Raw genomic sequence first — 26999 nt, 5'->3', positions numbered from 1 at the left:
TCCGGTTGCCACAATATCAGTCTTGAAAATCTTATCACTAATCCTTCTGTGTCGATGAGCATATGAACATGGGGTGTAATTATTGATTTAGATTGTCTTGTTGGTCCGTATTGAAAATGGCACTGTTCAGCTAACCAGTGTGACCCCTGCAGTGACCATCTTGAAAATCTTTTTATTGCTATTGAATGGAATGTGATAGTAACAATGGCTTTACACCTGAAGACTTCTTACGATGTCTAGTTGGTTGTAAATGAAAATGGTTTCAATCTGATGTCTATGGCCACCACAGCTGCCATTTTGAAAATGTTATTGCTAATCCTTCTTAATGGATTGTCATATGATCATGAGATTTTTATTCTAAGACTTATTATGATGCCAGGTTGAGTCTAGATGAAAATTTGACATCCACTTTGATCACCTTGTCCTCCTGAACAAATATATTGTCAGGGTTTTCTCCAGGAGACTTTGTATGATTCCTAATTTGTCTTAAATGAGAAGGATGACACCTCTACATTTAATATATGGCCACCTTAAAAAAGGTTCTTATTGCTTGTCCTCCTATATTTATGGTTATATCAACATGTTTTTATATATATGATATTTAGTTGATCCTAAATGAAAATGATGATCCACAGACATACAATATCACCAGCACAGAGGTAATCTTGAAAATCATTTTATAGCTACTCTGGAATGAATTGTCATGGAGTTTTCATTGAAAGACTTCCTGTTTGTCTAATTGGCTGTAAGGAAAATGGTGCTGATTTGACTTCTAATATGACTGCATCTATGATATATTGACATGTTTGTTTTAGCTACATCTCCTAAATGACTGGTCATATCAATATTGTGATTACACTGACAAGATAATAATGTTTAGTTGATCCTTGGAGATAGTGCTAATTTGATATCCAGTATGGATACAGTGGCATCCAATTTGAAAATCTTGTTGTGGTTACTTTTCCAAACTGGAAAGTCGTTTATCAACATGGGATTCAGTCAGAAGACTCTTATAATGGTTTGTTGGTCCTAAATATAAATGTTACCATCATAGCAGTCAGCTTGAAAATCTTATTATTTCTTCTCTAAAACAGAAATTCATCAACAAAGTGTTCAAACAGAAGACTCTTACAATGTCTTGATGGTCCTAAATGACAATAGTGCCAATCTGACGACCACAGGAGCTATATGCAAGTTGGAAATGTTGTTATTGCTGAAGAATATTGGCAGATGGTTTCAACTCACAGTTAAATGGATGTTACTAAAAATAGTGAGATGGAATGACATATTAATAACCAGTGCAACAAACACTGTATGAAATATATTTTGAGAAACAACATTCTTGCACATGCTTATACAAAGAGGTTCATTTAGTTGTGGTTGATCAACAGGGATATTCATTTTAGCTAGGCAATTTGTCTAATACATGCTCTGTCCTTGGGCTTGGGTTTGCGTTATGCATGAGATTAAAAATATGGTATTTTATTTGTATGCTACACACATTCACTTAAGCTTGTTTACTATTACTTGTTTGTTTAGTTAATATAACATTTAGATTGTCTCTTGTCATAATGATAGTACACTCTAATTCCTCACATTGTTTTCCTCCTTTCAGATGGTCCAGGAAGCAGTATTAATTTGGGATCCATTCCCTCAACCTTAAGTGTTGACCTTCTTAAGAAAGCACCCAACATTACATGCCATGCCATTTGTAATCCTGCATGTGACTATTGCTGGTACAAAGATGGGACCTTCTACAGTAGTGGTGCCACTTTATCCATTGGGACAGTAGAGAAGAGTACAGGAGGAAAATACGTTTGTCAGGCTCATAACAACTTATTAAATTTAAATAGGTCATCATCTACATCTGTCAACATCATTGTGTTTTGTAAGTTAATAGAATTGTTCTACTAGCTCCAAAATATCAAAATGACTAAAATTTTCCTACACACAGCTTTTGGCAGTCTAAATTTTGAATGTAAGTCTCATTCTTTTGCGCTGTAATGAGTCTGCTGTAGATTCCCTTGTGCCATGGAACTGCTGACATATCTAGGTTAAATATTTTGCTGTCATCTTCAAAAACTAATCCATTTCAAGTTGCAGTGCATACTTAGTTTTGCACAATAAGATGTGTTCAGTTTTTTTCTCAAAACAGTGACTACAACTATGTGGAACAAAGACAATTTGCAGTGCCTTAATTGCCAGTAATCCACTCTTCGCTGACACCCAGTTAGAAGTAAGCTATATATAGCACTGTCTAAGACCAATATTAACTCGCTATGGATATGAACAATCAAGATATTCTCATCATTCATTCAACATATTGGCAGCGATTACTGTGGTAGCAGTTGTTTTAGTTGATCATTTGATACAAACTCTAGGAATCGTATGGGTGGAACCATGCCCGATCCACTCACAAATGTGTTCATAGGACTGCACTTTAATTTTAACAGATATTGCAATATTGGTATGTTCTTACTCGAAGCACATTGCTCTCCATTATTATTATTATTTTCCAAAATTAAGATAATGTTATATATCTTTAGGGAAGATAGTCCAGAGTTTCAAATTTAACCATAGGTATGCCCATGGTTCATGATGCTTAGAATTAGATAAGTACTGTTTATATGATTAAGATATTCTGTGATTACTTGGAGAGAAACAGTCAGTCAGATAAAGTGAAATATTGGCGTAACACTTTTATAAACAGGGTTCCCACACTACCGGGAAATTGGGGAAAAAGTCAGGAATTTTTATTTAAAAAATTCCCAACTGTGATAAGTCGATGAATTTTGCAAAATATTAATGAAAGTCTGAAAAAAACCAGGAATTTTCTGCCACCACTTGATGCCCGAAACAATCACGTAATTCAGTCATAACTAAACTGAACGTGAGTTAAATTCATTGAGCTTTAACTAGAATATTCGGAAGTTGCAGTATGGATCATTTGCATGCTTGTTGTAAACATATTTGTTGAGTCAATCCAAACACTCAGTGGAATAAATTTGTCTAATAGAGTTTTATTTTCAAAGCTCAATATCTGTATTTTTCCTCACATGGAAGGTATGAAAACCAGTCTAGTATCACAAGGGGCCAACATGGTGGTTTCAAAGCGTAGCCGCTTACCAGATGGTCTAGCAAACTAAACATTGTTAGATTGAGTGATACATGCATGAAATCAATATGATAAATACTTATTTTCTCAGAAATTGTGAGTATTAAAATCATTATGTCTTTAATATGCTGATAGACAAGATAAAAATACGGCATTGTTGACATGTGGCCAGGTACTCATGACTTGCACTGCTAGTTTCATGAGTACACAAATCTAACAACCCACATTTTCAAATGTTGTAGAGAGAAAAACTATTAAATTAAAGTTTACTGGTTGTAATAAAAATACAAAACTAAAAGAACAAACTTTTCCATATATATATTTTCAGGGAACAACTTCTGGAGTTTTGCTGTATCACAAGACTACCACGTTGACATGTGCTCTCTGCTTCATAAATCAAACTGGCCAGATTGATGGTTTTTACAAAAAGTATCTGACTTTCATTTAAAATAATTGAATATCTGTACAACAACATTGAAAGGAGTTTGTTATTGATATCACGTGACTATTGGACTTCTGATGTCATCATTTGAGATTTGTGAAGATATGTGACTAGTAATGCATATGGCGAATACCAGGTCAGGTTTCATCTTTGCCATAGTTTCTTCTAGTCTGTGAGCTGATTAAAGAAAATACGTCATTTTCTTATCGATTTCATGCAGTATAAGTCGATATAAGTTTAAATGTTCTAGGCCCGCTGGTAAGCAGCTACCATATGTTGCTACTGTAGGGTGGTGGCAAATTCTAAATTTTCAAATATGCAATTGCAATGACCCCACACCCCAACCTTAAAAATCCAAATATGAAATATGAGGTGGGAATATTCGGAGGAAACCCTGATTAAAAAACAGACTGCTATTGGTTTTCAGCCTAATTTGTAGCCCAAATTGTTGAATGTAAGGGCTGAAATAAGAAATTCTCATCCCTTGTATTTATATATTAAAAAAATGATACAAGCCCCTGCATATATGCAGGTTTGGGGATTGATTTAACAAATTACAAGGAAACAAGTTGATTTTACAGAAAATTCAGTCCTTGTTTATACAACAGTATATAGTTTTGAAGGTCTTTTATCAGAATTTAAATCAACCCTTTTGAAAATGTTTTTTTAAATTATGGATTTTTAACCAGATTGTCTTAAGGAGATTAGGTTGTTTGAAAAATCTTCTTTGGGATTTTATTGGCACAGATAAATTCAGGTCTAAACTCTTTTCGTTTTGACAAGACAAAATTCTAATTATTTGCATTTATTGTTTGTTTTTTTTTTGTTATATACTGTAACAGGAAATGTTTACTTTCTATAAGATGCATGTATATATTACTATAAAATTCTTTAGAATTAAAAATTTGAAAGGAAACAAAACTAATGTATGTTCATTATGTTGCTCCCACTTACCAAGATATTACAGGTCAGCAAAATAAAGTTTGAATTTTTATTTTGTACACTGAAGTGACTTTACATGCCAATTTATTGAACTATAATCAAACTTGTTTCATGTGATACATTTTGTGGTTTCTACCTGATCATCTTTTCTGACTCAGATGTTTTGTAGTGTCTTGAAAGAGAAACATCTTTAGATTTAGAAAACGCATGTTTTATAATCCAAAATGTTCTTTAATTTCTTTTATTAATAATGGTCATATTTGAACCTTGAAAAAATTAATTTCATCCTGGAAAAACCCTGAAAATGACCTGGAAATTTATCTTTAGAAAAAGCATGGGAACCATGTATAAACCACTTTTAGGTAGTTAATAACAGAATATACCAATATGTATGTATGTATCTAGGTGTTTGTCTGTTTGTGTGTGTGTGTGTGTGTGTGTGTGTGGTCACCTGACTCTTATTATTTTATGGCAGAAGATAACATGAATTCTCCACCATCTAAGTTTCAAAACTTGGTGGATGGCTGCCACTTGAGCTAATGAACAATCCATTATAGTTATTGCATAAATCACCATTTGTTCCTACTCCCCTACCAATTTCAATAATGAAAATATTAATATGATAAAAATGCACAGAACTTAGCAATTTCAATTCATTGATTTATAATTCCTAATGTGACTGAGACCAGAGGGCCCTAACACTGGCATTCTCTTCATCTTTCATTCTTAATGGAATTTCCATACTAACACGAAGTGATATTGCATACAATTTGGGCGAGTCTATTTTCCTCATACAACGGAATGACATTCTTCCTTTTCGGTAACTGCTGGATAATTCCGTAAATTAGTGTACTGTTGGGAGCTGAGAGTTATATCTCTTTGTACACATGTGCATATAACTTATACCACTTACTAAATCCACATGAAAGGCAAATTTGTCATTCTTTTCCTTTGCTTGATTTGACATTTTAAATATTGGAATCAGACGAGTAGTAATTACCTTCTATGTACATGTGTAGTCATGCATCCACTTGACTTTGCTGAAAATGGACTTGTCCAGGAACTGTAAATGGCTGGCAAGCAGGATCGTCTCTTACACTGAAAAATTCATTTTGTATGAAACGTGCACACAATGATGAGTTTGGTCCCCCTGGTCACAGTTAGGTTTGAAATTATAAATTAATGAATAAACTGACTATTTCTTTTTTATCTTATTTATGCTTTTTGTTTTTTAAATCAGTGGAGGTTACAAACAAACAGGGAGGTGTATTAAGACTATAGATGTTTGTTTCAAATGATGAAATGTCAAAGTTAATGCAACTGCAAGAGAAAGGCATGGTTTCTGCACAGCAATCATATACCTTTACTAAGCTTTGTGAATGGCATACTCTTTGGATTCATTATGGTATTGTGCAAAGAATGCTATGAAACATTGATTTATAATGTGCCATATGTGGCATTCTTATTGACTTAATTGACTGGATGGAATATATGACAATGTCTTTGTAGTAACTTTATTTGATTTCCCTTACACTTTGTAAATAGCATAGCCTTCATATGAAAATGTTACCTTCATGACTTACATGACTTATTTAAGACTTGTTTCTCGTTTTAACTTGATGCTAGTGTTTTAGTTGCTTTGAGACTATTATAAACTCATCTCTATCATTGTTGTAGGGGAGATATGAGGGAATGGTGGGCATATATTTATGTAAGCAAAGTGTTCATCATGCCTCAAATTATTATTATTATTATTATTATTTTTATTATTATTATTATTATATACTATGATTTTTGTAACCAATTTCAGTAGGAGATAAAACAGGTACTATTTCATCGTGATGTAGACATTTAAGAGGATACATAAATGCAGATAAATCCAAAGATGAACAACTTTACCATTTCCTTTTTTTGATGTCACTTGCAGACATGTATGTCATACATATGCACTCAGTGAAGAAGCAAACAATAACTTTCTGTGCTATATATATTTTGCCTCCAGCAGTTATAAAAAAACACTAATAGCACAATTTTTAAAATTTCTATTCATTAGACTTAGAACTCTTACTTATGTTGTATGTCTGATCACGGTGTAATAAGCACATTTCCTCCTATTAATTAGATATGATTGTTAAATATGCACACTTTAGGTACGTAACCATTTTCAGATGGTGCTGAAATAGTGAACCTGTCATCCCAGAACAATAACATAGTCAATGAAAATTCATCAGCAAGCTTCCACTGCCGTGTTGATAGCAACCCTCCTCCTACTGTTACATGGACAAGAGAGGACAACAACACAGTACTAATGACCGAGTCTGGAGTTATACAAAGCCAGTTCAGGACTGAGTCTGCACAATGCCTGGATATGGGCAACTATTCTTGTACTGCATACAATGGATTGTGGACTTCAGTCAAGGAGACATTACAGTTGTTTGTGAAATGTAAGTAACATGATATGGTAAAGGTTTATATGTTTTGCCTGAATTAACACAGTGACCAATATTCCTTTTCACAAAATATTAACATGAACCATTCACCAGTGTTCCTTTTCATGAACACACGTATTTGTATAACACATTAACAACACTTGGCAAGTAGGAGTCGAAGCCAGGGGCATATACTAATTTTTTTTCTACAAACTATTTGCACCAGTGTTGTTCAGTTTATACTGCTTTCTCAGTGACAAAGAAAAACTTGATCAAGCACATGTGTGCAATTGTTATGACACAAATGTGTGGCTGGAGAGACTAGTTCTCTACTAAACTAACATGCTTTGATTGCACAGTGCAGTTCTGCAAAGAATGTTACAGTTCATCAAAGTTTGGAGTGGCCTATGGCATGTGCATATGACAGTAAGTGTTTTGCAAAAAGGCTGATTATTTGTTTTCAAAAATTCACCCAATTATGATAAATTAAAAAGATAATATCAAATGAAATCTGTCTCAAGAGGCTTCAGTCTCTTCATTGTGTCCACCAGATAAATAACTTTAGGTAATGAAGGCAGCACCATAGGTCGCATAGCTTTCCATAACCATAGTTAGAGCACAGTCAAAGTAAAATATTTGCATCTGTCTCCTACAGTACATGAACAGTATAACAGAATGGAGGAATTTTAAAATGATAATGGTATAGCTAATTATATACACATAACATTGTTTTAGCAATTTCTTAGAAGTGGGTCTTAGAAATAGTATGGAAATTACAGGAAGATTGAAAAATCAAGAATCAGTAAGGAAAGCACTCTATGAAATATTTACTGAGAAAGACAATCAGAAGTGCTACATGAGGCAAATAGAAAATGCAATTATGCATGTGTTTATACTGGCAGGAACATGTAGTCAGTAAGGAATCCTCGATGACTGAATAATTAAGTGCATTCACTTTACCAGAGCACTCGCATCTTACCTGTCCACCTGGGTTTGAGTCTCAACGTTTCTAGTATGTATTTGTTCGAATGCTTGCCATTAGCTTCTGGTGGGTCATTGGTGATTCCTGGAGCCTCCCCAGTTCTTCCTTCACCAAATATTCTTGCCAATCGTACAGTCTATCATGTACCCAAAGATGGCACTAAAAAAACCAAATAAAATAAACATATAGTCAGTAAAAAAGGGCATAGCTAGACAAGGTTGCATGCATACTCTGTGATGGGTGTAGGGATATCGAAGTTATTTTTCTGTTATTCATATGCATCTGTACATGTACCTGGCTAGACACTGCATCATTACAATGTATACATATATATAGTTCACATTTTTCATGCTGATGTTTATAATGTCAAAGTATCATGTGCAATAAAATAAGTGACAGGTGCCACAAATGCCACACTACAGATTCATTAAAGTCAGTGATGGAGTCTTGTGATATAGAGCTGGCATCCACCAGATGATGGCACCCATATCTGTTTAACCCTCAGATGTCTACAACACGTATATAATTGCTTATCTAGATACATGTATTTTTATATTTCCTGCATTTCATAAGAAAATCAAAGTCATGGATGTCCAAGAGAACCATACATGTATTAAGCAATGCAAATTAAAGATAGCATAACTTAAATTTTAAAAAAATAGTTGCAATAAATATAATAATAATTTAATAATTACTGGCATGTAAAGTTGTAGATAGTCAGTACAAAACATTGTACTGAAAAAAAAAATCAATTATCCCTTTCAACTCGACTTTGAAAAGTATAAAGAAAATCAATTGTAAGCATTCAGTCTTCCATTAAATGTAATATAAACATGGATTTTGTTTGTGCATGTGAGAGAGAGAAAGAAATAGAGAGAAGGAAGGGATCATCTTTAATTGTACTTGTTATTGGAACATGCTGTATCATCGATTGATGGCTTTCAGATTTTAAGCTGTTCAATTTGAACATACATGGTACCCAGGTAAGGCAGTTTTAAAAAAAATATATGCCAGGGTAATTTGATTTCATAGAATTCATATTAAAGTGATTAGAAAATTCTAAATTGCATCTGTGGGTGAGTATCCCACTTAAAAAGTGCCTTCCGTATGTCCCATGTATGTTGTAATGGAACAGACCTTGTACAAATGATGCTGATCTGCTGTCAAATATCGGCTTCATTACTACAATTAGGAATGCCTTTAAACAAGCAATGCAGAATTACAGAGTGAAATTTCAGCAGACTTCATAGAAAGTGTCCTGGGATGAATACCATTCAGATTTCTTCATCACTGTTTTAAAAGAGAACTTTTTAATGATCTCATCTCCAGATCCAATGAAAAGAATTTGAACGAGTGTCAAAGAAAGCATTATTTTATGTCTACAAGTAATCTATCATCAAAAATGATGTTCTTGTTGTTATTATTATTGTTATTATTATTATTATTATTATTGGAATTAAGAACATGTTCATCAGGTAATGCTACTTTCCATTCAAATAACAGTTTCCTTGTTTGAGGTAAACTTGTTACCTATTTTACTAACTACTGATTCATTGTGATCTATTAAGTACCAGTAAGATATTCCACATCCGCCTGTTGCTATCCCACCTAAAAATAACATGCTAAACTGTGTTCTATATCTGTTCATAAAGTCGTTATCAGATATTGAAAATTTGTTTTTTTACAAATGTTTTAGGAGATTTAGGTCTGTTTTAATTGTTAGTTAACACATTAACCCCTGCAGGTTTTTGTCATTTGCGTCTGAAATTTATGTAGGAAACACATTTTGAAAGTTATTTCTGAATACATCCTAAAACACAAACTTCCAAGTGATCTTCCAATAGCATACTGCCTAGTTGTGTTAGAAACATTGTTTTTCACTGGCTATTTGGCATGCGCATGAGCAGAAGGGTTAAAGTTTTTCGTTTTTTTCGTTTAACGGACCCATTATTTTTGTATCAAGACCACTCTTTATTCCAAATGCCCATCTTATTCTACTTTTTGCAAAGGTTTTCATCTGTCTGTTTCCAGAACATAGTGATCTGCCTTAGATCTGAGACCAAAAGGTCTAAAATTCAGACTTTAAGAGGTTAGTGTTAGGGAAGGTCAGTCTGGTGTCAGAATAATGTGACTGGGAGGGACATGATGCTACTTGTCTGCAGCATGATGCCCAAATGTTAGACATCACTATAAACTGCCACACTAAAGACATCATAGCAACATGACTGAAAAATTGTTAATTCTAAGTTAAAAATCCAAATCTCACACACACTCACACATATACACACTGGACATTGCTGGACTGTTGGTGGTCATTTCACATATGATTCCCAATTAGCATCAACAGTTGAATACTTTTAGGTTGATGTTGGTCACTTCATATTTCCTGTTAATGCACAATTCTGTCCTCTAGAGTGAAATATTTCTGTTAGGACATTAATATACATTTGTTGTGTTGCTTTTGTAAACTTTAGTTATAAATGATTTCTTGCAATACTTTACAAGAAGGCTAACCAAGTCCTAATATAACAGGTCACCCACGAACGGATTTTCGATTACCTTGGGAAACCAAAATTTATCGAACACATCATACAGCTGCAATCCTGAGATATACAGTAATATCCTACCCACTTCCTACATTTACATGGACATTCATTCGGAATGGCAGTGAGAGTAGAGATCTACCTGCTTCTGTAATTCAGTATGATGATGGACATCAGTCTGAACTATGGTTTACCAGACTGGACATTGATGATTTTGGATATTATTCTGTAACAGCCAACAACTCACTGTATCCTTCTGCCAAGGAAGTGTTTGAGATTATACCAGCAGGTAAGATGTTGATTTCTCCCAATATTTTAATATCATTATAATAGCGTGGAAGATTTTGCAACAAGTACTTTAGTCATGTGATATTTATAATCAACAAACATATCATGTATCTCCAAAGCAAACTTTGCTTTTTAGATTTTAAAAGTTTTTATATTATTTAACAATTAAAAGAAAAGGAAAAATTATTCAGTATTTACCTTAGCTTCTTAGTGTATGCGATACATTAATAAACAGTTGATTGTGGAATCAATAACTAAGACACCTTTCTGTTTTTATTAGATATCACTAAATGTAAGTAAACACAAGTAAAAGGTTGTTGCATTATATTCCTACTGCTGACTGTTCATTCCACACCAATCATTCCACACCAATCACACCAATCATGACATCTTTTTCAGAGTATGTGTGTGTGTGTGTGTTTGTGTGATTTGGATTTTTAATGTAGCTTTAACAATTTTTCAGTCATATTACTAAAATGTCTGCAGTGTGGCAGTTTATATATATGTCTAGCACTGGGGCATCATGTCACAGACATGTAGCATGATGTCCCACCCAGTCACATTATCCTGACACCAGGCCAACCAACCCTAACACTAACCTTGTAATGCTGAGTGCCAAGCGAGGAAGCTGGTAGTACCATTTTTGTAAGTCTTTGGTACAACTCGGCCGGGGATCAAACCCATGACCACCTGCATCCAAGGCGGACACTCTAACCACAGAGCCACCAGAGCAGTCTTTTTCAGTGTAAGATAATTCCATTTGACATCATGCAAAATAATAAGCTTAGAGTAATTTATAATCCTCATACAGTGTTTTGAGATGATTTTTAACTGATAAATACTGTATGTATTTGATTACAAGTTAATTTGACTAATAATTTGACCAACCTAACCTTTCTGTAGAGTTGCAAAAAGCTAATTTCTCTTTGACCATCCTATTGAAGTGTACTTTGCAAATCAGATCTGTCTATAAGGTGTGACTTATCATCAATGAGTCAGAGTTGTACTTTAGAAAAATAGTCAAGCCAGACTGGGTGGGTGGGTAGGTAGGTATGAGAAGTTAATTTTTTACTATCTATATGTAATAAAATAAATGAAGATGTTGACAGTTTAAATCCATTTATATTATAAATCCATACATTCTATTAATATTAGTCCAGAATGATCCAATTCACAATATCCCATACTGTGTTAATACCCTACATCTTACTAAAAACAACAAAAGGGAAGTCCACACTATCCTTTAAATGATACTGTCTTATGCCATCTTGTACAAAGCCTAAGAATTCATCATGGTCATCATACACATCGACCATTGATATCAATTCCTTTCTGCAGGTGATTATGTGGAGACTAACCTTAAGGCTCTGTGAGTGACAGACAGAATATATTCTGTGCAAACTGTTATGGGATATGTAGCAAATTAACCAGTGTAATTTGTGTAGCATAATCACAAGGTACAAAAACTCTGTTAACTGAATAATACAGTTCACACATCATACTGGTGGACTTGAACAAGTAATGGATGTCCAGTACTTCTGGTGGATTACCCCAAAGTCTGGTTGACATCAATTCAGTCTAGTAGAACTCTGTCACAGATTTTATTGCTACAAACCATTAAGGGTTACAGTAGACCCCATCTTGAATGGCCCCCCTGACTAGCGGCCACCTGCTTTTTATGGCCAGAATCCCTTGGCACCAACAATTTTTTGTTCAAAAGTACCCCTCAAAAACGGCCACCCCTCTAATGCAACCAGCAGCCAGCATATCAGTACGAACATGTAAAATGTTCCCCTCACATGTCCACTTTTTATTTCAAATGTATCTAGAACCAATAATTAATTCATATCGTGACATAAGGTTAATAATCAAGTTATCTCTATTCTTGATACATGTCTCCCAATGTAAAGTTTCCGTTACTGAAAGAAGTGTTGACTAAAGTACATGTAACACTAAGATTAATATTATAGTATTGTCGATTGAAGCCAATATTAAAAGGAAATTTGCTCAACAATGTTATGATAGAGTTTTGGGCTTCACACATCTCTTGAGTTCTTCTCTTTGATGATTACAACTGGACGTAATTGTCAGTATCATAACAGGGTAAGCATAGGCTAAAAATAGTTTTTGTTCATTAGCACACACACACAGAAATTACCTTGAACAAAACAGGGTACCTGCAATGACCACAAAATCATATGACAACACATTTATCGCTACCATAAAACGTTTTTAAATTGTGTACAGCATCCAATCATAGGATTATCTGATCTGAAATGCATTTTTCTTTCACTCAGTATATGTATATTGTATGCCAATTTGTTTTAGTGGCAAGGAGTTGAATATTACTTGGCATTGTGTATGACTTAAAACATCATTCTACACTTAATCTATATGCTGTCGATAACTCGACAAATGATGTAGTTGATATCCAGTTATTATGTAAGGGAATTAAGGTAGCAAATGTAAGCTGTCCACTATGAGGTATGACCAAGAACATCAAGCTTGGACAGATTAACGTCCACTATGAGGCATGCCTGGACAGATTAACGTCCACTATGAGGCATGACCAAGAACATCATGCCTGGACATATTACCATCCACTATGAGGCATGACCAAGAACATTATGCCTGGACAGATTAAAGTCCACTATGAGGCATGACCAAGAACATCATGCCTAGACAGATTAACATCCACTATGAGGCATGACCAAGAACATCATGCTTGGAGAGATTGAAGTCCACTATGAGGCATGACCAAGAGCATAATGCCTGGACAAATTAACATCAACTATCAGATATGACCAAGAACAACATGCCTGGACCAAGTAACATCCACTATGAGGCATGACCAAGGACAGCATGCCTGGACCGATTAAAGTCCACTGTGAGGCATGACCAAGGGCATCATGCCTGGACAAATTAATGTCCACTATGAGGTATGACTGCAAACATCATGCCTGGACAGATTAATGTCCACTATGAAGTATGACCACAAAAATCATGCCTGGAGAGATTAACATCCACTATGAGGCATGCCTGGACAGATTAACATCCACTATGAGGCATGACCAAGAACATCATGCCTGGACCGATTAACATCCACTATGAGGCATGACCAAGAACATCATGCCTGGACAGAATAACATCCACTATGAGGTATGACTGCAAACATCATGCCTGGACATATTAAGGTCCACAATGAGGCATGACCAAGAACATCATGCCCGGACAGAATAACATCCACTATGAGGTATGACTGCAAACATAATGCCTGGACAGATTAACGTCCACTATGAGGCATGACCAAGAACATCATGTCTGGACAGAATAACATCCACTATGAGGTATGACTGCAAACATCATGCCTGGACAGATTAACGTCCACTATGAGGCATGACCAAGAACATCATGCCTGGACAGATTAACATCCACTATGAGGCATGACCAAGAACATCATGCCTGGACATATTAAGGTCCACAATGAGGCATGACCAAGAACATCATGCCTGGACAGAATAACATCCACTATGAGGTATGACTGCAAACATCATGCCTGGACAGATTAACGTCCACTATGAGGCATGACCAAGAACATCATGTTTGGACAGATTAACGTCTACTATGAGGCATGACCAAGAACATCATGTCTGGACAGATTAACGTCCACTATGAGGCATGACCAAGAACATCATGACTGGACAGATTAACATCCGCTATGAGGCATGACCAAGAACATCATGCCTGGACATATTAAGGTCCACAATGAGGCATGACCAAGAACATCATGCCTGGACAGAATAACATCCACTATGAGGCATGACCAAGAACATCATGCCTGGACATATTAACATCCACTATGAGGCATGACAAAGAACATCATGCCTGGACAGATTAACATCCACTGTGAGACATGACCAAGGACATCATACCTGGACAGATTAATGTCCACTATGAGACATGACCAAGAACATCATGCCTGGACATATTAAGGTCCACAATGAGGCATGACCAAGAACACCATGCCTGGACATATTAACATCCACTATGAGGCATGACCAAGAACATCATGCCTGGACAGATTAACATCCACTGTGAGACATGACCAAGGACATCATGCCTGGACAGATTAACGTCCACTATGAGACATGACCAAGAACATCATGCCTGGACAGATTAACATCCACTATGAGACATGACCAAGGACATCATGCCTGGACAGATTAGCATCCACTATGAGGCATGACCAAGGACATCATGCCTGGACAAATTAACGTCCACTATGAGACATGACCAAGAACATCATGCCTGGACAGATTAACATCCACTATGAGACATGACCAAGGACATCATGCCTGGACAGATTAGCATCCACTATGAGGCATGACCAAGGACATCATGCCTGGACAGATTAACGTCCGCTATGAGATATAGCACAAACATCATGCCTGGACAGACTAACATCCACTATGAGGTATGACCAAGAATATCATATCGAACATATTAATGTCCACTATTAGGTATGACCATAAACATCATGCCTTGACAGATTAATATCCACTATGACACATGACCAAGAACATCATGCCTGGACAGATTAACGTCCACTATGAGGTATTAATACAGATATCATGCCTGGACAGATTAACATCCACTATGAGGCATGACCAAGAACATCATGCCTGGACAGATTAATGTCCACTATGAGGTATAACTGCAAACATCATGCCTGGACAGATTAATGTCCACTATGAGGTATGACTGCAAACATCATGCCTGGACTGATTAACATCCACTATGACACATGACCAAGAACATCATGCCTGGACTGATTAACATCCACTGAGATATGACTGAAAACATCATGCCTGGACATATTAACATCCACTATAAAGCATGACCAAAATATCATGCCTGGACAGATTAACGTCCTGTATGAGGCATGACCAAGAATATAATATTGAACATATTAATGTCCAATATGAGGTATTAATACAATCATCATTCCTGGACAGATTAACATCCACCCTGAGGCTTGACCAAGAACATCATGCCTGGACAGATTAACACCCACTATGAGGCATGACCAAGATCATCATGCCTAGACAGGTTAATGTCCACTATGAGGTATGACTGCAGACATCATGCCTGGACATATTAATGTCCACTATGATGTATGACCAAGAACATCATGCCTGGACATATTAACATCCACTGCGAGGCATGACCAAGAACATCATGCCTGAATAGATTAACATTAACTGTGAGGTTTGACTGCAAACATTATGCCTGGACAGAGTAACATCCACTATGAAGCATGACCAAAAACATCATGCCTGGACAGATTAACATCCACTATGAGGTATGACAACAAACATCATGCCTAGACAGATTAACCTCCACTATGACTTATGACCAAGAACGTCATGCCTGGACAGAGTAACATCCACTATCAAGCATGACCAAAAACATCATGCCTGGACAGATTAACATCCACTATGAGGTATGACAACAAACATCATGCCTAGACAGATTAACCTCCACTATGAGGTATGACCAAGAACATCATGCCTGGACAGATTAACATCCGCTATGAGGTATGACTGCAAACATCATGCCTGGACAGATTCACGTCCACTATGAGGCATGACCAAGAACATCATGCCTGGACAGATTAACATCCACTATGAGGCATGACTGCAAACATCATGCCTGGACAGATTAACGTCCACAATGAGGCACGACCAAGAACATCATGCCTGGACAGATTAACATCCACTATGAGGCATGACTGCAAACATCATGCCTGGACAGATTAACGTCCACAATGAGGTATGACCAAGAACATCATGCCTGGACAGATTAACATCCACTATGAGGCATGACAAAGAGTATCATATCGAACATATTAATGTCCACTATTAGGTATGACCATAAACATCATGCCTTGACAGATTAATATCCACTATGACACATGACCAAGAACATCATGCCTGGACAGATTAACATCCACTATGAGGCATGACCAAAAACATCATGCCTGGATAGATTAACATCCACTGTGAGGTATGACCAAGAACATCATGCCTGGACAGATTAACATCCACTATGAGGTATGACTGCAAACATCATGCCTGGACAGATTAACGTCCACAATGAGGTATGACCAAGAACATCATGCCTGGATAGATTAACATCCACTATGAGGCATGACCAAGAACATCATGCCTGGATAGATTAACATCCACTGTGAGGTATGACCAAAAACATCATGCCTGGACAGATTAATGTCCACTATGAGGTATGACCAAAAACATCATGCCTGGACAGATTAATGTCCACTATGAGGTATGACCAAAAACATCATGCCTGGACAGATTAACCTCCACTATGAGGCATGACCAAGTACATCATGCCTGGACAGAATAACATCCACTATGAGGCATGACCAAGTACATCATGCCTGGAACGATTAACATCCACTTTGAGGGATGACCAAGTACATCATGCCTGGACCGATTAACATCCACTGTGAGGTATGACCAACAACATCATGCCTGGACAGATTAACATCCACTATGAGGTATGACTGCAAACATCATGCCTGGACAGATTAACCTCCACTATGAGGCATGACCAAGAATATCATGCCTGGACAGATTAACATCCACTATGTGGTATGACCAAAAACATCATGCCTTGACAGATTAATGTCCACTGTGAGGTATGACTGCAAACATCATGCCTGGACAGATTAATATCCACTATGAGGCCTGACTTCAAAAATCATGCCTGGACAGATTAATGTCCACTGTGGAAATGTGGACTATCTGTAGTCTACAATATGGCCAATATTTGTTCCATTCATGATTCTACACTAATCTCTTTCCAAGTTACCAGTAGAGTTTTCACCTTAATCTCACACCAAAAAGACTTTGAACATACAGCCAAATTATAAGGAATCTGAGACTTAGGATTGGACCACTTGAGAAGCAGTGTTTTAATAATTTAAATTATCGGTCAGTCTTTGTAATAGACATGTATCAATCAGACTTTTTGTAGAAGAGATTTATCAGTCAGACTTTGTAATAGACATGTATCAATCAGACTTTGTAGTAGACATGTATCAATCAGACTTTGTAATAGACATGTATCAATCAGACTTTGTAATAGACATGTATCAATCAGACTTTGTAGTAGACATGTATCAATCAGACTTTGTAATAGACATGTATCAATCAGCCTTTGTAGTAGATATTTATCAGTCAGACTTTGTAATAGACATGTATCAGTCAGACTTTGCAATAGACATGTATCAATCAGACTGTGTAGTAGACATGTATCAATCAGACTTTGTAGTAGACATTTATCAATCACACTTTGTAGTAGACATTTATCAGTCAGACTTTGTAATAGACATGTAGCAGTCAGACTTTGTAGTAGACATGTATCAATCAGACTTTGTAGTAGACATGTATCAATCAGACTTTGTAATAGACATGTATCAATCAGACTTTGTAATAGACATGTGTCAGTCAGACTTTGTAATAGACATGTATCAGTCAGTCATTGTAATAGACATGTATCAGTCAGACATTGTAAAAGACATGTATCAATCAGACTTTGTAATAGACATGTATCAGTCAGACTTTGTAATAGACATGTATCAGTCAGACTGTGTAGTAGACATGTATCAATCAGACTTTGTAGTAGACATGTATCAGTCAGACTTTGTAGTAGACATGTATCAATCAGACTTTGTAATAGACATGTATCAATCAGACTTTGTAGTAGACATGTATCAATCAGACTTTGTAGTAGACATGTATCAATCAGACTTTGTAGTAGACATGTATCAATCAGACTTTGTAGTAGACATTTATCAATCAGACTTTGTAGTAGACATGTATCAATCAGACTTTGTAGTAGACATGTATCAATCAGACTTTGTAGTAGACATGTAGCAGTCAGACTTTGTAGTAGACATGTATCAATCAGACTTTGTAGTAGACATGTATCAATCAGACTGTGTAGTAGACATGTATCAATCAGACTTTGTAGTAGACATGTATCAGTCAGACTTTGTAGTAGACATGTATCAATCAGACTTTGTAGCAGACATGTATCAATCAGACTTTGTAGTAGACATTTATCAATCAGACTTTCTGGTAGACATCTATCAATCAGACTTTGTAGTAGACATGTATGAATCAGACTTTGTAGTAGACATGTATCAGTCAGATTTTGTAGTAGACATTTATCAATCAGACTTTGTAGTAGACATGTATCAGTCAGACTTTGTAGTAGACATGTATCAATCAGACTTTGTAGTAGACATGTATCAGTCAGACTTTGTAGTAGACATGTATCAATCAGACTTTGTAGTAGACATGTATTAGTCAGACTTTGTAGTAGACATGTATCAATCAGACTTTGTAATAGACATGTATCAGTCAGACTGTGTAGTAGACATGTATCAATCAGACTTTGTAGTAGACATCTATCAATCAGACTTTGTAGTAGACATGTATCAATCAGACTTTGTAGTAGACATGTATCAGTCAGACTTTGTAGTAGACATGTATCAATCAGACTTTGTAATAGACATGTATCAGTCAGACCGTGTAGTAGACAAGTATCAATCAGACTTTGTAGTAGACATGTATCAATCAGACTTTGTAGTAGACATGTATCAATCAGACTTTGTAGTAGACATGTATCAATCAGACTTTGTAGTAGACATGTATCAATCAGACTTTGTAGTAGACATTTATCAGTCAGACTGTGTAGTAGACATGTATCAATCAGACTTTGTAGTAGACATGTATCAATCAGACTTTGTAGTAGACATGTATCAATCAGACTTTGTAGTAGACATGTATCAATCAGACTTTGTAGTAGACATGTATCAATCAGACTTTGTAGTAGACATGTATCAATCAGACTTTGTAGTAGACATGTATCAGTCAGACTTTGTAGTAGACATGTATCAATCAGACTTTGTAGTAGACATGTATCAGTCAGACTTTGTAGTAGACATGTATCAATCAGACTTTGTAGTAGACATGTATCAATCAGACTTTGTAAGACATGTATCAATCAGACTTTGTAATAGACATGTATCAATCAGACTTTGTAATAGACATGTATCAATCAGACTTTGTAATAGACATGTATCAATCAGACTTTGTAGTAGACATGTATCAATCAGACTTTGTAGTAGACATGTATCAATCAGACTTTGTAGTACACATGTATCAGACTTTGTAGTAGACATGTATCAATCAGACTTTGTAGTAGACATGTATCAATCAGACTTTGTAATAGACGTGTATCAATCAGACTTTGTAATAGACATGCATCAGTCAGACTTTGTAATAGACATGTATCAATCAGACTTTGTAGTAGACATGTATCAATCAGACTTTGTAGTAGACATGTATCAATCAGACTTTGTAATAGACATGTATCAGTCAGACTTTGTAATAGACATGTATCAGTCAGACTGTGTAGTAGACATGTATAAATCAGACTTTGTAGTAGACATGTATCAATCAGACTTTGTAATAGGCATGTATCAATCAGACTTTGTAGTAGACATGTATCAATCAGACTTTGTAGTAGACATGTATCAATCAGACTTTGTAGTAGACATGTATCAATCAGACTTTGTAGTAGACATGTATCAATCAGACTTTGTAGTAGACATGTATCAATCAGACTTTGTAATAGACATGTATCAATCAGACTTTGTAGTAGACATGTATCAATCAGACTTTGTAGTAGACATTTATCAATCAGACTTTGTAGTAGACATCTATCAATCAGACTTTGTAGTAGACATGTATCAATCAGACTTTGTAGTAGACATGTATCAGTCAGATTTTGTAGTAGACATGTATCAATCAGACTTTGTAATAGACATGTATCAGTCAGACCGTGTAGTAGACATGTATCAATCAGACTTTGTAGTAGACATGTATCAATCAGACTTTGTAGTAGACATGTATCAATCAGACTTTGTAGTAGACATGTATCAATCAGACTTTGTAGTAGACATTTATCAGTCAGACTGTGTAGTAGACATGTATCAATCAGACTTTGTAGTAGACATGTATCAATCAGACTTTGTAGTAGACATGTATCAATCAGACTTTGTAGTAGACATGTATCAATCAGACTTTGTAGTAGACATGTATCAATCAGACTTTGTAGCAGACATTTATCAGTCAGACTGTGTAGTAGACATGTATCAATCAGACTTTGTAGTAGACATGTATCAGTCAGACTTTGTAGTAGACATGTATCAATCAGACTTTGTAGTAGACATGTATCAATCAGACTTTGTAAGACATGTATCAATCAGACTTTGTAATAGACATGTATCAATCAGACTTTGTAATAGACATGTATCAATCAGACTTTGTAATAGACATGTATCAGTCAGACTTTGTAGTAGACATGTATCAATCAGACTTTGTAGTAGACATGTATCAATCAGACTTTGTAGTAGACATGTATCAGACTTTGTAGTAGACATGTATCAATCAGACTTTGTAGTAGACATGTATCAATCAGACTTTGTAATAGACGTGTATCAATCAGACTTTGTAATAGACATGTATCAGTCAGACTTTGTAATAGACATGTATCAATCAGACTTTGTAGTAGACATGTATCAATCAGACTTTGTAGTAGACATGTATCAATCAGACTTTGTAATATACATGTATCAGTCAGACTTTGTAATAGACATGTATCAGTCAGACTGTGTAGTAGACATGTATAAATCAGACTTTGTAGTAGACATGTATCAATCAGACTTTGTAATAGGCATGTATCAATCAGACTTTGTAGTAGACATGTATCAATCAGACTTTGTAGTAGACATGTATCAATCAGACTTTGTAGTAGACATGTATCAATCAGACTTTGTAGTAGACATGTATCAATCAGACTTTGTAATAGACATGTATCAATCAGACTTTATAGTAGACATGTATCAATCAGACTTTGTCGTAGACATTTATCAATCAGACTTTGTAGTAGACATCTATCAATCAGACTTTGTAGTAGACATGTATCAATCAGACTTTGTAGTAGACATGTATCAGTCAGACTTTGTAGTAGACATGTATCAATCAGACTTTGTAGTAGACTTGTATCAATCAGACTGTGTAGTAGACATGTATCAATCAGACTTTGTAGTAGACATGTATGAGTCAGACTTTGTAATAGACATGTATCAATCAGACTTTGTAGTAGACATGTATCAATCAGACTTTGTAGTAGACATGTATCAATCAGACTTTGTAGTAGACATGTATCAGTCAGACTTTGTAGTAGACATGTATCAATCAGACTTTGTAGTAGACATGTATCAATCAGACTTTGTAATAGACATGTATCAATCAGACTTTGTAGTAGACATGTATCAATCAGACTTTGTAATAGACATGTATCAATCAGACTTTGTAGTAGACATGTATCAATCAGACTTTGTAGTAGACATGTATCAGTCAGACTTTGTAGTAGACATGTATCAATCAGACTTTGTAGTAGACATGTATCAATCAGACTTTGTAATAGACATGTATCAATCAGACTTTGTAGTAGACATGTATCAATCAGACTTTGTAATAGACATGTATCAATCAGACTTTGTAGTAGACATGTATCAATCAGACTTTGTAGTAGACATGTATCAATCAGACTTTGTAATAGACATGTATCAATCAGACTTTGTAATAGACATGTATCAGTCAGACTTTGTAATAGACATGTATCAAACAGACTTTGTAATAGACATGTATCAGTCAGACATTGTAATAGACATGTATCAATCAGACTTTGTAATAGACATGTATCAATCAGACTTTGTAATAGACATGTATCAATCAGACTTTGTAATAGACATGTATCATTATAGACCTCATATTAGTTCATTACTCGAAACAATTTAGTTTGTATTAATAACATTATCTGGCATCTTTGGCCAAGCCGGTAGCAACTCTTGATGCCATATTTTTGAACAGATGTTAATCAGTTTGCATATACAAATATGAAAATTTCTGGTGAGTTCAGTGATGAGTAAAAGCAATGAATTTTAATGAGGAATTATTGGTTCTAATTGGCTGAAATTGCTACCAGTCTGGTGGCTCTATTGCTTCCAGACAGTATTTGATGTAGTTTGTTATACTGGTACACATGAATGTCACCAACATCCTGAATGAATAGCACTTGTACATATTAATGATAAAATTGATTTTGGTTAAGCTTGTTTTTATCTTTATACAGGTATTTTCAGTCTGATTTTGATGAAATTTTGTATTAAGGTTCGTATTATTGACATATATTATTTATATATATATATATATATATATATATATATATATATATATATATATATATATATATATATATATATATATTGATGTAACAGAAGATCAAAGATCAGAAAAATATCCATGATTTATAGATGCTCTTCAGGTTGATACATTATTTCTTTTCAATATTTTTTGTAAATAAACAATTTGACATCATTGTAATATTAAAATGTCATTGTTTTTATGGTGAGATTTTAACAATGTTTATACATATATATGTGTATGTATATGTATATATATATATATATATATATATATATATATATATATATATATATATATATATATATATCATCCTTGTACACAAAATTCAATTTCTGATGTTTGAAATGTCATGCACATGCATCAGTGCATTGATGCAATGTAAAATGTGATTCATACAAATTAAAATCATTGGAAAGTTATTAAGTCATTGCGATATGAGAATGTATTAGTGTATTCATACAATATACCAATAATCATGTTTTAATTTTTTATAAGTTAGCTTGAGTTATTAAGGTCTGGGTGTAAAGTATTTATGAACTAAAGATGATGTGAAAGCACTTGAAGAAACAAAGTATGGATATTTTTCTGATCTTCTGTTATATTAACTAATTTTTCTATATATTATCTGACACATGGCCAGATTTATATGTGTGTGTGTGTTTAGTATAATGAAACATTTGAAACAGTTTGTCATATAATTGCTTTCATTACTCTTAATTGTGTGTTTCTTATCAGACTTTGAGTACACTTGAAATATAAGCATATATAATAAATATTTTGAATAATTTTATTATGAAATATATCAAGCTGATTAGCAGATTAAGAAGAGGTCATTATATGTCTAATTAGTTGAATTTGTTAACACACTAGTGACATTGTTTCTAATCAGATTATGATCAAACTTGGTATATAGGTATATACAGTCATGATCTTGCTTGAGTTTTGTTATGGGCAAAACCAGTATAAATTAATAACTTCTTATGCAAGTGATGTAAGTGATATGAAACCTAAATGTGCCTACACTTGTTTCAAGAGCATATTCTTCTGACATAATGCAGGGAGGGAATTCCAGCTTATCTCTGCAACACAGTTTTTGTGTTGTTCAGCCCATTTTATATAAAGGGTCAAATTCATTTGAGAACTTGATATTTGATACATTTATTATTACCTACTCATATAACTGCAATATGCCACATCCAAAATTAGGACATGTCTCCATCTAACTTTTGAGCATGATATTGGCAGTTGATAAACATGTCTGCATAGAGTTGTTGCAATTTCTGAGCTTTAAATAAAGGGAAGATTAATCTTCATGTACTTTTCTGAATTTATATTATCTTATTCAAGGCTAGTTTGAAAGCAACAACTTTGAATTTTTATGACTTGAGTGTCAGCCCCAATTTCGTAGAGAAAGTGTAACAAAGTGATTAACTTTATATATAACAGTGCTTGGTCTTTAATCCTTATGATATCATTTCTCACAGCTTAATTTACTCTTCGTTCTTCTCATTGTAAAATATTAAAAGAACCCAGTGGTATTACAACTTGTATCATGGGACAAGTAGAGTCAGTGGTGGAACCAGTGTATTCTAGAATGCACTCATAAAAGTGTGCAGTTGATTTCTCACTCTGATGTTTGCTCAGACTTGATATTGTGTGATCCTAATTTTACATCAGTGAGGCTATGAACAAATTTACACATTATGTTGCCTGATTTGAATCTGATTGGCTGAGCTTGCTACCACTCTGGATGCTAGGTTTAGGTTTTCTTTTTAAAAAAAAGAATTTTATAAATTATGTAAAGTATAATATTCAATGAATGGATTATCATGCATAACAATGAGGTGATATTGTATCTGAATGTTCAAGCTTGCTACATCTGAATATAGGCCTCATTATGGCCAGATTGTTTGATCAAATTCAGTTTTAATCAGCACCTGTATATTAGCAATTTCTTATGAGCAATATCAGGCCCTTATAGGCCTCTTGCTTTTAAATAATATAGTATAATTCTGACGTAATGCCCATTTTGGGTTTACGGTTGAGAATGAAACCACCGAGGGTATGGCTACTACAGTATGAATATCCAGTGGATGTAATGGCTACTACAGTATGAATATGCTATGGATGTAAATGTCTACTATAGTATGAATATGCAGTGGATGTAAATGTCTACTACAGTATGAATATGCAGTGGATGTAAATGTCTACTACAGTATGAATATGAATTTTATGTAAATGGCTGCTACAGTATGAATATACAGTGGATGTAAATGGCTACTACAGTATGAATATGCAGTGGATGTAAATGGCTACTATATTATGAATATGCAGTGGATGTAAATGGTTACTACAGTATGAATATGCAGTGGATGTAAATGGCTCTTACATTATGAATATGCAGTGGATGTAAATGGCTACTACAGTATGAATTTGCAGTGGATGTAATGTCTACTACAGTATGAATATGCAGTGGATGTAAATGTCTGTTATAGTATGAATATGCAGTGGATGTAAATGTCCACTACAGTATCAATGTGCAGTGGATGTAAATGTCTGCTACTGTATGAATATGCAGTGGATGTAAATGTCTACTACAGTATGAACATGCAGTGGATGTAAATCTGTACTAAAGCATGAATATGCAGTGGATGTAAATGTCTAATACAGTATGGATATGCAGTGGATGTAAGTGTCTGCTACAGTATGAATATGAATTTTATGTAAATGGCTGCTACAGTATGAATATCAGTGGATGTAAATGGCTACTACAGTATGAATATGCAGTGGATGTAAATGGCTAATACAGTATGAATATGCAGTGGATGTAAGTGTCTGCTACAGTATGAATATGAATTTTATGTAAATGGCTGCTACAGTATGAATATCAGTGGATGTAAATGGCTACTACAGTATGAATATGCAGTGGATGTAAATGGCTAATACAGTATGAATATGCAGTAGATGTAAATATTTACCACTGTATGAATATGCAGTGGATGTAAATGTCTGATACAGAATGAATATCCAGTGGATGTAAATGTCTACTATAGTATGAATATCCAGTGGATGTAAATGGCTAATACAGTATGAATATGCAGTGGATGTAAGTGTCTGCTACAGTATGAATATGAATTTTATGTAAATGGCTGCTACAGTATGAATATACAGTGGATGTAAATGGCTACTACAGTATGAATATGCAGAGGATGTAAATGGCTAATACAGTATGAATATGCAGTAGATGTAAATATCTACCACTGTATGAATATGCAATGGATGTAAATGGCTACTACAGTATGAATATGCAGTGGATGTAAGTGTCTACTACCATATGAACATGCAGTGGATGTAAATGTCTACTACAGTATGAATAAGCAGTGGATGTAAATGCCTACTACAGTATGAATATGCAGTAGATGTAAATATATACTACCATATAAATATGCAGTGGATGTGAGTGTCTACTACTGTATGAACATGCAGTGGATGTAAATGGCTACTACAGTATGAATATGCAGTGGATGTAAATATCTACTACATTATGAATATGCAGTGGATGTAAGTGTCTACTACAGTATGAATATTATCCACCACCATATGAATATGCAGTGGATGTAAATGGCTAATCCATTACCAATATGCAGTAGATGAAAATATCTACTACCGTATGAATATGCAGTGGATGTAAATGTCTCCTACAGTATGAATATGCAGTGGATGTAAATGTCTACTACAGTATGAATATGAATTTTATGTAAATGGCTGCTACAGTATGAATATACAGTGGATGTAAATGGCTACTACAGTATGAATATGCAGTGGATGTAAATGGCTACTATATTATGAATATGCAGTGGATGTAAATGGTTACTACATTATGAATA

General features: G+C 34.9%; 2 protein-coding genes across 6 annotated transcripts in view; one reads left to right on the top strand and one right to left on the bottom strand.

Annotated features, from left to right (window-relative positions):
* LOC149782417 (adhesion molecule nephrin-like) overlaps nucleotides 1–26999 on the bottom strand; it is a 506160-nt gene that overhangs the window by 291759 nt on the left and 187402 nt on the right. The window lies entirely within an intron of this gene.
* LOC149782419 (protein turtle homolog B-like) overlaps nucleotides 1–26999 on the top strand; it is a 143426-nt gene that overhangs the window by 85252 nt on the left and 31175 nt on the right. For all 3 annotated transcript variants that reach the window (XM_089933806.1, XM_089933805.1, XM_089933807.1), the window contains 3 exons: nucleotides 1616–1888; nucleotides 6668–6943; nucleotides 10443–10742. In XM_089933806.1, the coding sequence (XP_089789932.1) occupies nucleotides 1616–1888; nucleotides 6668–6943; nucleotides 10443–10742 (849 nt within the window). The remainder of the gene's footprint in view (nucleotides 1–1615; nucleotides 1889–6667; nucleotides 6944–10442; nucleotides 10743–26999) is intronic.

Source organism: Sinohyriopsis cumingii, chromosome 15, assembly GCF_028554795.1.
Source record: "Sinohyriopsis cumingii isolate HCF-2022 chromosome 15, ASM2855479v2, whole genome shotgun sequence".
In the NCBI taxonomy this organism is placed as follows: domain Eukaryota; kingdom Metazoa; phylum Mollusca; class Bivalvia; order Unionida; family Unionidae; genus Sinohyriopsis; species Sinohyriopsis cumingii.
The sequence above is the reverse complement of the archived record's forward strand: the minus strand, read 5'-3'. Positions and strand labels throughout refer to the sequence as shown.